General features: G+C 35.8%; 1 protein-coding gene across 1 annotated transcript in view; it reads right to left on the reverse strand.

The window, feature by feature from the left end:
• The window catches only part of LOC107687179 (adenylate cyclase type 1-like), a 49,174-nt gene that overhangs the window by 10,922 nt on the left and 23,700 nt on the right, over positions 1 to 14,552 (reverse strand). Inside the window, exons 10-14 of the mRNA XM_016484407.1 lie at positions 10,970 to 11,067; positions 10,718 to 10,802; positions 4,075 to 4,164; positions 570 to 823; positions 153 to 279 (exon numbers count right to left, since the gene is read on the reverse strand). Coding sequence (XP_016339893.1) covers positions 153 to 279; positions 570 to 823; positions 4,075 to 4,164; positions 10,718 to 10,802; positions 10,970 to 11,067 — 654 coding nt within the window. The remainder of the gene's footprint in view (positions 1 to 152; positions 280 to 569; positions 824 to 4,074; positions 4,165 to 10,717; positions 10,803 to 10,969; positions 11,068 to 14,552) is intronic.

The raw sequence follows: 14,552 nt of genomic DNA on the forward strand, positions 1-14,552 counted from the left end.
CTCAAACAAAATGTTAGGGAAAATGTTAACAGATTTGAACTATACTTGGTATGAAATAAATGTATTTTAAATATATTACTTTTTACTAAGTGATGCATTTACACACACACACACACACACCCTAATGTTTGCATACACACAGGTGCACTCACCTGGGTGGCCCAGAGGTAGTCCAGTCTGAGTTTGAGATCCAGCTGTCTGCAGTGAAGCACCAAAGCTCCAGAAAACAGCAGCATTGCCAGAACAGGGTCATAGCTGTGTGTGTGAAAGAATCCACCTCTACACACACACAAACACAATGACACCCATCAGATTATCAGATAAAAGAGGGATCCAGCCTTTTGACTGAAAACATTTACTTTTAAATTTGCTCCTGAGTTATTAAATTAACATTTCAATAATTTAACAACACATTCACATGTTCTCAGTTCTCTGGTGTCAGTTAATGGTGACATTACTTGCAGGTAAACAAAATATTTCTCACAAATCCCAGTTTGGGTAACCCTGAGATAATTAAACAAATATGAACTACAAACACTCCTATAACCTTTGCGTTTAGCTCGACTCACCCTATGGCCTTCCGATAGCTGCTAGTCTCCATGACGACAGTGTGGAGGATGTTGAGAAGGAGAAGCAGGAGGATCTTGGGTAGTGATGACACACGGAGGTACAGAGCCACAGATAGCGACGCCATCACACATGATAAAAATACGTACGGAGTGTATTTGCACACCCCGGAGCCCACGCTGGTCCCGTTGACGGTGACAATTGTCACCATGGAAACATTGGAATTCCCCTCCAGTGACCACGGTACACATTCCACCTGTGTAGGTACAGCAACACATTCAAGACAAGAACGTCAGAAAAAAACGAATAAATAAACACATATTTGGAAGTTAAATAAAGGTATTATATATGTACAGTATATATATATATATTAAATATATATTTTTTTATCAGTGTATATTCTATAAGCAACACCCTCAGTCATACAATTGTCACTCTCTTCTACTGTACACACACACTCACCACACACCCCTGGGTCACGGAGTACATCAGCAGCACCAGAAACCCGCACAGAACCGTTCTGATCTGCAGGGTCAGACAGTCAATTTTGTGGTATTTCTTTTACATTGTTATTTATTACTATTATTTCTGGTCAAAATCATTTCAGTCAAATTATTCATTAGCCATTTTTCATACTTATATACAGGCACAGACTAAATCTGTGGACTTTTTTTGCACGTTCATATAACTGAATTTTGGGAAACAATTCTTTTCCCAAAAGTACTTAAAAGTTTGCAAAGAACTGTGTTTTGCTCATATACAGTAGATTCTGTGTGAGCTCATTCCTATGACCTATGTAAAAAATAAATATACTAAAATGTATTTGGAATACATTTATTTTATGCTAGGTATACTACAGATACATTTACATATTTATGTACTTAAATAATACCCTGCAATTGTACTTTTAGTATACTAAACAGATACTGTATACTTAAAGTCTGCTAATTTGGAACAACTTAATTTTGTACTTAATGCACTTTAATTGTGCTGAAGTCCAACTAAAGATATACTGAAGTATATTTGATTGTGTACATTGGGTACACTTTAAATATCTTGCATTTAAAGACTGATATTATTTAAAAAAATCCTACAATCCTCATCAATAGTGACATTAAAACACATTTTAGGCTTAATATTAAGTAATGTGCATTGTGCACAAATAGTACTCCAAATAAATATTAATAAATTATATAATTATTTTATAATTTTTATGTCAGTAATCTCAAACAAAATGTTAGGGAAAATGTTAACAGATTTGAACTATACTTGGTATGAAATAAATGTATTTTAAATATATTACTTTTTACTAAGTGATGGACATTAAAACACATTTTAGGCTTAATATTAAGTAATGTGCATTGTGCACAAATAGTACTCCAAATAAATATTAATTAATTATATAATTCTTTTATAATTTTTATGTCAGTAATCTCAAACAAAATGTTAGGAAAAATGTTAACAGATTTGAACTATACTTGGTATGAAATAAATGTATTTTAAATATAAATACTTTTTTACTGGGGTAGTTAATTTAGGGTCATCATTTACTCACCCTGTATGATTATTTGCAAGAATAAATGTATGTATTTTTACAGACACAGTACTTTTTACATTTTCAATTGCTCCCCTACCAACTCATAACAGACTGCCTTAGAAGAAATTGAAATATTATAACTGGTGTAATACTTTTGTGTTGTTTTTGTTATTTGCAGAACATATATATATGTATATATGTATATATGTATGTATATGTATATATATATGTATGTGTTGAAGCCATATGATTAAAAAACTGGAAAAACTTCTCCTCCATTTTAGCGCCTAAATTAAATTTGTTTCATTTTAATATGTGCGTATTCATATTTGATCTATTGTGAATGGCATGAGTGAGATCTGAGAACCTCACCAGAAAAGACATTTATTGATAAATAATATTGTAAATTTGAGTCTTTTCACACATAGCTATCATTGTGCATAGTGAATCAATCATATGGGCTACTTTTATGGTCCTTCAATGATGCTCTCTGTGATTTTCTCACATCCTTTTGTGTTTCATGGATGAGAGCAAGTCATACATGTTTAGAACGACATGAGGGTGAATAAATAATGACAGAATGTGCATTCTTGGGTGAATCTGGACTCACAATTCCAGTCATTTGGATTAATCCTCATGAGACCGTGTTCATGCTGGGAGAATTTTACTACACGTCAACCTGGATGATTAATCAGGAAAGTTTATCTAATACCTTAGTGGTTCCATCTTGTCTTCATTTGGCCACCTCTGATTTGTTGATTCATTCTCTCCCAGCATCCTAAATGTTTTAACAATTTGTCACTAACAAGCTTCTGTTTGCTTGCTTGCCCTCTCTCTCTTGCTTAAAGACTGATATTATTTAAAAAAATCCTACAATCCTCATCAATAGTGACATTAAAACACATTTTAGGCTTAATATTAAGTAATGTGCATTGTGCACAAATAGTACTCCAAATAAATATTAATAAATTATATAATTATTTTATAATTTTTATGTCAGTAATCTCAAACAAAATGTTAGGGAAAATGTTAACAGATTTGAACTATACTTGGTATGAAATAAATGTATTTTAAATATATTACTTTTTACTAAGTGATGCATTTACACACACACACACACACACCCTAATGTTTGCATACACACAGGTGCACTCACCTGGGTGGCCCAGAGGTAGTCCAGTCTGAGTTTGAGATCCAGCTGTCTGCAGTGAAGCACCAAAGCTCCAGAAAACAGCAGCATTGCCAGAACAGGGTCATAGCTGTGTGTGTGAAAGAATCCACCTCTACACACACACAAACACAATGACACCCATCAGATTATCAGATAAAAGAGGGATCCAGCCTTTTGACTGAAAACATTTACTTTTAAATTTGCTCCTGAGTTATTAAATTAACATTTCAATAATTTAACAACACATTCACATGTTCTCAGTTCTCTGGTGTCAGTTAATGGTGACATTACTTGCAGGTAAACAAAATATTTCTCACAAATCCCAGTTTGGGTAACCCTGAGATAATTAAACAAATATGAACTACAAACACTCCTATAACCTTTGCGTTTAGCTCGACTCACCCTATGGCCTTCCGATAGCTGCTAGTCTCCATGACGACAGTGTGGAGGATGTTGAGAAGGAGAAGCAGGAGGATCTTGGGTAGTGATGACACACGGAGGTACAGAGCCACAGATAGCGACGCCATCACACATGATAAAAATACGTACGGAGTGTATTTGCACACCCCGGAGCCCACGCTGGTCCCGTTGACGGTGACAATTGTCACCATGGAAACATTGGAATTCCCCTCCAGTGACCACGGTACACATACCACCTGTGTAGGTACAGCAACACAAACACATTCAACATCAGAAAGAAACTAATAGTTGAACACATATTTGGGAAGTTAAATAATGGAATTAATTACACCCTCAGTCATACAGTCGTCACTCTCTTCTACTGTACACACACACTCACCACACACCCCTGGGTCACGGAGTACATCAGCAGCACCAGAAACCCACACAGAACCGTTCTGATCTGCAGGGTCAGACAGTCAGGAGAGCACTGAGAACACAAAGATAGGAAAGAGCAATCAGAAAACCTGCAGAACAAAAACACACAAACAACTAGAGTTTGACATTTCCTGAAGAAAATTACTTCCATGATGCTAGAGCACTGTGGATGGCTGCTAGGTGGAGCTATGCTATTCTGTATGGTTGTTAAGGTGCTATGTGGCTGATAGGTGGTGCTACGATGTCCTGTGTGGTTGTTAGGTGTAGCTATAATGTTCTGGATGGTTGTTAAGGTGCTATGTGGCTGATAGGTGGTGCTACGATGTCCTGTGTGGTTGTTAGGTGTAGCTATAATGTTCTGGATGGTTGTTAAGGTGCTATGTGGCTGATAGGTGGTGCTACGATGTGTCACGGAGTACATCAGCAGCACCAGAAACCCACACAGAACCGTTCTGATCTGCAGGGTCAGACAGTCAGGAGAGCACTGAGAACACAAAGATAGGAAAGAGCAATCAGAAAACCTGCAGAACAAAAACACACAAACAACTAGAGTTTGACATTTCCTGAAGAAAATTACTTCCATGATGCTAGAGCACTGTGGATGGCTGCTAGGTGGAGCTATGCTATTCTGTATGGTTGTTAAGGTGCTATGTGGCTGCTAGGTGGTGCTACGATGTCCTGTGTGGTTGTTAGGTGTAGCTATAATGTTCTGGATGGTTGTTAAGGTGCTATGTGGCTGATAGGTGGTGCTACGATGTCCTGTGTGGTTGTTAGGTGTAGCTATAATGTTCTGGATGGTTGTTAAGGTGCTATGTGGCTGATAGGTGGTGCTACGATGTCCTGTGTGGTTGTTAGGTGTAGCTATAATGTTCTGGATGGTTGTTAAGGTGCTATGTGGCTGATAGGTGGTGCTACGATGTCCTGTGTGGTTGTTAGGTGTAGCTATAATGTTCTGGATGGTTGTTAAGGTGCTATGTGGCTGATAGGTGGTGCTACGATGTCCTGTGTGGTTGTTAGGTGTAGCTATAATGTTCTGGATGGTTGTTAAGGTGCTATGTGGCTGCTAGGTTTTTTTTTTTTTTATTTTATTCTGCATATGAACAATAACATAACAGGCCAACATAATTTAAATTGTACAACTTCACAGACTGAGATATAATATAACAAATTGTAATACATAATGTCACAAAAAATAATAATAATAGTAATCAAATAAAATAAATAATTAAATAATTCAAATACAACAGCACTGTAGGGGATTAATTCAAATTGGCTAATACATTTTTGAAATAAAGTCATATTGATTAAACAAAACACGTAATTTCCTGGCTTTATATGTTCTCATCATTTTTAAGGCATCAGTATATAAGGTTAGCTCTTTTGTAAATATATTAAATTGGGGTGCAGTTTTCAAAACTTTACATTTGTGAATAAAAAATGTAACTATAAGAAATAGACCATTTATAACAAAGTCTGCGTTTTTGTCCTCCAAATGTACACCAAATTTTACCATATCCCAACTGATAGATGGAAAAGAAGGTCCTTTATGTTTTGTCCAATTAAGCACCTCATTCCAAAATGGATTAACCAAATTGCATTGAAAAAATAAATGTTCAACAGTTTCAATATCATTATTACAAATCTGACAAGTATTTGACTCCATGAAATCTTAATCTTAGAAATTCTTTGGCTGGGTAAATATCATACATCATTTTAAAATGTATTTCTTTATATTTGAGTGGAAGGGGAAATAGAAGATATTTGCTTCTGAATTCCTTTACTAATTTCCTACTAAGATGTCGAAAAATGTAATCTCTTCGTATACGACCAGGATAGCTTTTCTGCAAAAGACAATTTCTTATAATCTTATTTGTACACTTCTTATCAACAAAACATATTTTGTCTAAATTAAGATCAACTATTCTGGGAATAAGCGTAGAATATGTAAAAAAACCATTTTAACATAATAGCCATTGGTAAAGGAATACTTTTGATGACTTTTATATAATCTTTCTTCTCACAATTAAAGTTGAATTTGGTACTGAAATCATTATAATTCCAAAAACAGCCATTTGTATCCATCATGTGCAGCACTGACCAAATACCTTTTAGCCACCACGCCTCCATAAACAAAGATTTTCTCTGAAACAATACACAACGGTCATTCCATAAGGATACATTATGTGGACTGAAATTGTGTTTGAATAACATCTTCCAATACAAGAGGACTTGTTTATGAAAAACAGATAGTTTCAGTGGAACTTTAGAAAGCTCAAAGTCGCATTGTCAAAAAAACTTTATACCTCCACATTTTTTAAAGAGACTGGATGGAATTGCAAACCAAAATTAATGCCCATTTTTGATAAAAGATTGGAGCCATTTAAGTTTAAGAACCCCATTCATGATATCAAAATCAATTGCCTTTAGCCCACCTTCCTCATATTCCTTTATTATATAATTTTTCCGATTGTAGTGATATTTCTTTCTCCAGATGAAATCAAAATTCAATTTATTAATAGCTTTTATCTTTCTGGTAGATATCGGCAATGAAGACCCTGGGTAAATTAACCTTGAAAGACTTAATAAGACTTGTTAATAATATTCTCCCGAATATTGTGATGTCCCTCTGTAACCAAAAGTTCAGATTGGATCTACATTTTTCAATATTTCTGTCAATATTTAACAATTCTATTCTATCTTCATCTTTTGAAATTATAATTCCTAAATATTTTACATCCTTTTTAATTGAAATATTATATAATGAGGACAAGGGGCAGTCATGAATTCCTAGATATTTTTTTAATTGAAATATTATATAATGAGGACAAGGGGCAGTCATGAATAGCCATCAGTTCACATTTTGATGTATTTAACTGTAATCCTGATGCTTTTGCAAAACATCTTACAGAGTGAAGTGCTAGGGGGATCTGCATTTGTTTTTTTTTAAAAAAGGGTTGTATCATCAGCAAGTTGACTGATAATAATTTTGTGATCCATAAAGTTAATACCAGCAATATTCTCGTTCTTTAAAGGGGTCATATGATGCGATTTCAATTTTTCCTTTCTCTTTGGAGTGTTACAAGCTCTTGGTGCATAAAGAAGATCTGTAGGCATTTTGATGATATTAATACATTTTGGTCCAAAACCAAAACGATAAAGAGCCTGGAAAAGAAAAGGGTGTTCGACCATATCAAAGGCTTTAAAAAAGTCCAGAAATAAAATAAATCCATCGTCTTCAATTGATTATATTCTAAGATGTCAAGCACCAAGCTATCGCCCCAGTAAATATTTTGTAATCAGTATTTAGAAGTGTAATAGGCCGTAGATGATCTAAAATGATTTTATCCTTACCAGGTTTTGGAATTAAAATAATAATACCGTGCTTCATCGTAGGCAATAAGTCATTATACATAATACAATCTTGTAGTGCTTCTAAAAGTAAATGTTTTAAGTCTTCCCAAAAGAACTTATAGAAGTCTGATGTCATTTGCCCGATTTCATTCTTTTTAAGGCTAGATCTAATTCTTGGTCCGAATCACATAATTCTTTGAATTAATTCTCAATTTTAGGAATATGACTCTTCACTTTCTTAATCATTAGTATTATCATTGGAATGAGATGATGTATATAAATTTGAATAAAATTGAAACACCTCATTTATAATAGTATCATTATCATAACATTCTTTCTGATTTATTAATAAACTGCCTACAACATTTCTCTCTTGACGTCTTTTTTTCAAGATTACAAAAGTATGAACTATTTTTCTCCCCCTCTCCCATCCATTTTGCTCTTGACCTCACATATGCACCCTTTGCCTTTCTTATATAAAGTTCATCCAATAAACAATGTAAATTAATAAGTTTATCCTTATCCTCATTTGTTCAAATAGATTTACAACAGCACTTATTGATCTCCTGAATTAGCTGAATTTCCTTCTCGTCTCTTTTTTTTTTAGATTAATTGCATAAGTTATTGAGTATTCTCTAAGTTTATATTTTAAAAATTCCCATTTACTGCACCTAGGCATACATTTCTTACCAATATCAGTTATAATCTTCTTTATATATATTCCATAGTCTTCCTGATTCAATAATTCAGCATTACATTTTCAATACCCTTTAGTTCTACGAGAGTCTTCCTTTGGTTTTAAATTTAAATCAATTAAACAATGATCAGTTAATGGAGCACTAGAGATGGTACACTTACATACATAATTAGAAACAGCCTCAGTGCCAAGCCAGTAATCAATTCTTGATCTGGCATTTGCATTGGGTTTAATCCAAGAAAACTGTCTAATGTCCAGATTGTGTAGTCTCCAAATATCAATCAAGTGGTTTGAGGAGCAGAAATTTTGAATAATGTCATTGATTTGAGAGGCATTATATTTAAAGGGATGTCTGTCTAACCACTCATCTGGAGTCAAATTGAAATCTCCACCAATTAAAATAAAATCTGTGGGGTAAGTGGACTTCAAATCCTTTATGATATTAGTAATTGAAAAAAGCAACTCTTTATTCTGGATGCGACTATTATATCCATACACATTTATCAAAATGAAAAATAATTTATCTAAACTGAGAACCATTGCTAGCCAATGACCATCGTCATCCGCTTTGTTAAAGATGATTTTACCAGGACATTTCTGAAAACAAACAGCGACCCCAGCAGATCGGTTCGAGCCATGACTAAAAAACATCATCGCCCCACTCATTACACCAGAAAGGAACATCCGAAGCTTCCGAATGTGTTTCTTGAAGAAAAAAAATATCGGATTTTTGGCTTTTGCAAAAAAGGAAAATTCCTTTTATACCCCTTTCATACCCCTACAGTTTAAAGATGCAAATGAAACTTCAGATAATAACAAAAACATGAAAACTGTTCACTAATACTGAACTTTAAACTTTCCAAAAACTTTATCACCCATTGATCTGAATGGGTGCTAAGGTACTCTGGGTGGTTGTAAGGGTGTTGCTATGTGGTTGTTTTGATGTTGCTAGGATGTTCTGAATGGTTCCGGGGTGGTGCTAAGGAGCTCTGGGTGGTCGTTGAGGTGTTTCTATGTGATTGCTACAATGTTGCCAGGGTGATCTGGACAGTTGCTAGGGTGTTTATAGGGTGTTCTGGATGGTTGCTAGGGAACTCTAGGTGGTAGTTAGGGTGTTGCTATATGGTTGCTTTGATGTTGCTAGGATGTTTTGAATGGTTGTGGTATTAAGGAGCTCTGGGTGGTCGTTGGGGTGTTTCAATGTGATTGCTACAGTGTTGCTAGGGTGAGCTACATAGTTATTAGGGTATTTATAGGGTGTTCTGGATGGTTGCTAGGAAACTCGGTGTGGTTGTTAGGGTGTTGCTATATGGTTACTTTGATGTTGCTAGGATGTTTTAAATGGTTCCGAGGTGGTACTAAGGAGCTCTGGGCGGTTGTTAGGGTGTTTCTGTGTAATTGTTACAATTTTGCTAGGGTAATCTGGACGGTTGCTAAGTTACTCTGGGTGGTTGTTAGGGTGTTGCTATGTGGTTGCTTTGATGTTGCTAGGATGTTCTGTATGTTTCCAAGGTGGTGCCATGGTGCTCTTTTTGTAAGATATTCTGGATGATTGCTTGGTGGTGCTAGAGTGCCCGGGGTGGATACTAGGGTGTTGCTATGTGGTTGCTGTTGTATTCTGGGTGTTTGCTTACTGGTCCAAGTTATTTATTTATTTTTTTATTTTAGGTGTCATTCATGTCCCCATATGCTTTTACATTGTACTTCTGTAACTACATTTATAATTACACTGCTGACCCATCCCTTACACCTACCCATACCACCAAACCTGTCCCTAACCTTACCGTATCCCACCTCAATAGCAGTAAAAGTGTTTCAATACAATATAAACACAATAAGTACATTGTACATATTTTTTGATGTAAGTACGTAGTAGTTAAAGGGTTAGTTCACCCAAAAATGAAAATTAGCCTGTGTTTTACTCACCCTCGAGGCATGCTAGGTGTATATGACTTTCTTCTTTCAGACGAATCCAATCGGAGTTATGGGTCAATATCAGGATAGAGTGAGTGCCTTTCAACCCTTACAATACTCAAAAATTTGGGTTTTAATTTCCCATTCGCTTTATGTCATATCATAAATAGTAGACACTCAAGTACTATAGAAACATATTAGCTGAGCTCCCACGCATTTTTTTTAGATAATTATGGGCCATTATTCAAAACATAAACCATAAGATATGTCCACCCTGTCATGGTTGTCATGAATCTATGCGTTTTTGTAAGAAAAATATCCATATTTCAAACGTAATAAACACTTTTATCTCACTTCCAGTATCTGTTGTACGCAGAAGCCTTTCCGGTGGAAGAAGAAAGTCATATACACCTAGGATGCCTCAAGGGTGAGTAAATCACAGGCTAATTTTCATTTTTGGGTGAACTAACCCTTTAAGGCCACCTAATATAAAGTGGGAATGAATTATCTTTTTTGAAAATCTAAAAATGCAGAAAGTTTTGAATGAGGGATAGGTTTAGGGGTAGGGGATAGAAAATACAGTTTGTACAATATAAAAATCATTATGACTATGGAGAGTCCCCGGCCTGGAGACCAGTGTTACCTGCACATGAGTGATGTGAAGGTACATCACACTTGCCATGTGGAAACACAAACAGAGAACCAGCAGAATCACAACCAGAAGACCTCTGCAGCAAGAGAAAGAAAGAGAAAAAGAGAGAATGTTATATGCATGTGTGTTGTGTGATGCAGTGACCTGAGCATCTAAAATGTGTGATCAATTTAGTGTGTCTGGCAAATAAAGAAAAGGTGTGTTATGTTGATGTATCAGGTATTGTGTGTGTGATTTACATACTGAGGAATGATGAGAAAATAGACCACTCCAAAAAATGAGGTGAGGACAAGCGAGATAACCACCGCACTGATGAAGGCATCGTCATACACTTGCTGATACTGTGTGACAGAGAGAGACAGAGACAATTTGATAGGTTGTAGCAATTATGCAATCAGTTTATCTACAGTACATGTGTGTAAAGGTGTTTCTTCAACTACTGTATGGGTGCGTTTGGAAAATAATCTCCTAAAACAGGTTTTCCCTGCACCATCATGCACGAATGTAATTTCCACCATATTTATTCCACAATTAATTTTGTGATGGAAATGACAACAATGGAATGGCTTATTTATTTATTTTATTTTATTTTATTCAATTAAAGTTTGACTCTTTTGTCTTGTTGTGGCTAATTTTACAACTAGCATTTAATCCTAAACACACACAATTATATACAATTTCCAGACAAATTACATATTTTCACAAGATTCGATCAAATTACAGCTTGATTTAAAATAAAAACACACACAAATATTCTCTTCTGTTCAAATTATATTTACGTTTTTTCTTTGTGTTCTTTACATCTCTTATTACATCTGTGCTATTCACCAACCCTGTTGTCTCCTTGGTAACAAATGACACTTTAACAAACTTCATGAAGTGCAAAACTGTTGGCTTTGATGAAAATGACGCCACAACTGATGGACAGTTTGAGTAAAAATAATAATAATAGAATTGTTAAATATATATTAATTCAGTGCCAGGGAGTAACTAGCTACATGTAACTAAATTACATAGTTTAATTACAAAATAAATGTAATTGTAATCAGTTACATTACTTTAATAAAGTAATTGAAATAGTTACACTTCTTATTTGTAATCTGTAACCTATTTCCAATGTAACTTTCCAATACTGTATTCAGGCGCTGAAAGCTCAATGCAAACGGAGATATCGTCTTTTAAAATTCTGGCAGCTTAATGCCTACAAAAACGGCTCATAGGGACTACAACGAGTTACTTCCCGGGTTTGTTATGTCACGAACCCAGATAAACCCCGCCCTCGAGAACATGTAACAAGGGGGCGAGGCCATGTTGTGCTGCTTTAGAGAAGAGGAAGAGAAAACTAGGGGTGCACGTAAAAATCTATTCATATATGAATCGCAATTCTGTCTTCTAACGATTCTAATGGATTCACAAGTTTAAAAATCATTGTTCTAAAGCAGCAGTTCTTAATACTGTTCATCGCGTCGTCCTGCTCTGCATCTCTCTCTCTCTCTCATTCAGATCATCAGCTCAGCTCCAACAATGAACTGTTCCATTTATACACTTATTTTCACATAGCTATGAGAAGCGTTAAACATGGACACGTGTGCGGTTGCCGTACTGTATTAAAGCTTTAATCTGGATAAAACCGTATATTAAAAGCAAATAGAAGCACTAGCATTTACAAATAACAGCGTTTCTAAAAGTATGAGACAACAACAAACAAAAAACATAGGCCTACCATTAAAAGCCGTGCTTGCACAGGTTCTGCAAGCTTTAATCTGGATAAAACCGTATATTAAAAGCAAATAGAAGCACTAGCATTTACAAATAACAGCGTTTCTAAAAGTATGAGACAACAACAAACAAAAAACATACCATTAAGAGCCGTGTGCTTGCACAGGTTCTGCACGATCCTCTTCAATAATATCCTCTGCGTTTCAATCGGGCTCAAATTGATAAGCAATATTGACGACGTCATTGTTTACGATACAACCGGAGCACATGCCGCTGAGGCGAAGGGCGTGACGATTAGACGCGCACTAGAGGCAGATTAACCAATCACAACACACTGGACCAGCTAACCAATCTGAGCCCAATGCGTATTTCTGAGAGAGGGGCTTCATAAAAGCAGGAAATGATCAGCGCGTTTATAGGAGAAGGGACAGAGCGGTGTGGAATAAAGGTAAATTATGTGAAAAATAATGTGTTTTTTTTTTTTTAACGAAGCATTAACACATATTAGACTACACTCCATAAACACAATCAAGCCTAGAATAAAACCAGTCAACCACCCCTTTAAATCTACAGGCATTTTAAAAAGTAGCAAAGATAAACAATGAGACATGGTAAAGTTTCTAAGAAATTTAAAAAATGTATTAAAACATTTAAATAGTTCAATTCTGATAAAAAATCTATACGTAAAAGTGCCCAAAGTTGAAGAAAGACCTGTGTGTGTTCATGTAAGCATATGCTTTGTTGTATCTCTTGTAAGTGTCACAAGTAACATGTAGTTCAAGTAGCAGCCTGCAGGAGATCAATGCAACACGCTGCTTTGTGCGTCAGCTTCATTAGAGTATAAAACCAGCATCCCCCTCTTTATAAGAACCAGATGCAATGTCATTATACTCCCAGAGAGAGCAGGGAAAGCCACAGCACTCCTGCATGCACGAGCATGTGTGTGTGTGTGTGTGTGTGTGAGAGAGAGAGAGAGAGAGAGAGAGAGAGAGAAAGAGAGAATATATGTCATGAGTCTGACAGATTTTCCCAAATCATTACTGTTGCCCCCATTCTGTTAGGGTGGGCGGACATCTTACATGAATCGAAGGTGGGAGGGATTGGAAAGGACTGAATATAGGCAAAGAAATAGAGAACAGAGCAATGGAGAGAGCTAGTGAGAACGGAGAGTGTGAGAGAGATGAGCGGGAGAGAGGATGTTGAAAGTGAGAGGAGACAGGGAGTCACGAAGCACAACAGAACAATGCGGGGGATGCGACGTGTGTGTCTGAGGAAATTCTTCAATCCATCTCTCTCACATTTCGCCATGTCACTCCTGCCAATGCACTACTGCTGTATTAGGGGCAGGTTGTCACACTTTTCACTTCGACGAATATTTTCTAGAGTAGGTTTATTTTGTTCAAGAAATCGATACTTTTAGTCTGAAAGGAGTCTTAAGTGGATCTTTAGTGACATTAAAGACATTTATAGTGTTACAAAATATTTCTAATTCAAATAAATGCTGTTCATTCAGCAAAGAATCCTAAAAATGTGTCACAGTTTACATAGAAATACGAAGCAGCACAACTGTTTTCAACATTGATAATAATGTTTTTTTAAATATTTAATATTGTTAAAATTGCAATAATTCACAATATTAGTTTTTATTGTATTTTAAAATCAAATAAATGCAGGCTTGGTTAGCATGAGAGACTTCTTTCAAACACATAAAAAAAAGGCTTTTGAAAAAATTCATTTTGATACAGTTGACCAACAGTGGGGCATGTTGTCACACTATATGGGGTAAGTTGTCACAAGTCAACTTGCCATTAAACACTGTATTGTTGACTTTTCAGCTGTATTTAAAGGGGTCATATGATGCGATTTCAAGCGTTACAAGCTGTTCGTGAATAGATAAGATCCCTGAAGTTGCAAAGACTAAAGTCTCAAAACCAAAGAGATATTCTTTATCAAAGTTAAGACTCTGCCACACACCCCTAAAACAGCTCGTTCTAACACGCCCCCACATATCTAGGTCACTATGTGGGAATATTTGCATAATGCGCCCAAATGTTCATGCAAAGAAAGAAGGCGTGGTTTCAGTAACCGCAGTTAGTGTTGAAGCAGC

Source organism: Sinocyclocheilus anshuiensis, unplaced genomic scaffold (assembly GCF_001515605.1).
Source record: "Sinocyclocheilus anshuiensis isolate Anshui unplaced genomic scaffold, SAMN03320099.WGS_v1.1 scaffold1355, whole genome shotgun sequence".
Taxonomy (NCBI): domain Eukaryota; kingdom Metazoa; phylum Chordata; class Actinopteri; order Cypriniformes; family Cyprinidae; genus Sinocyclocheilus; species Sinocyclocheilus anshuiensis.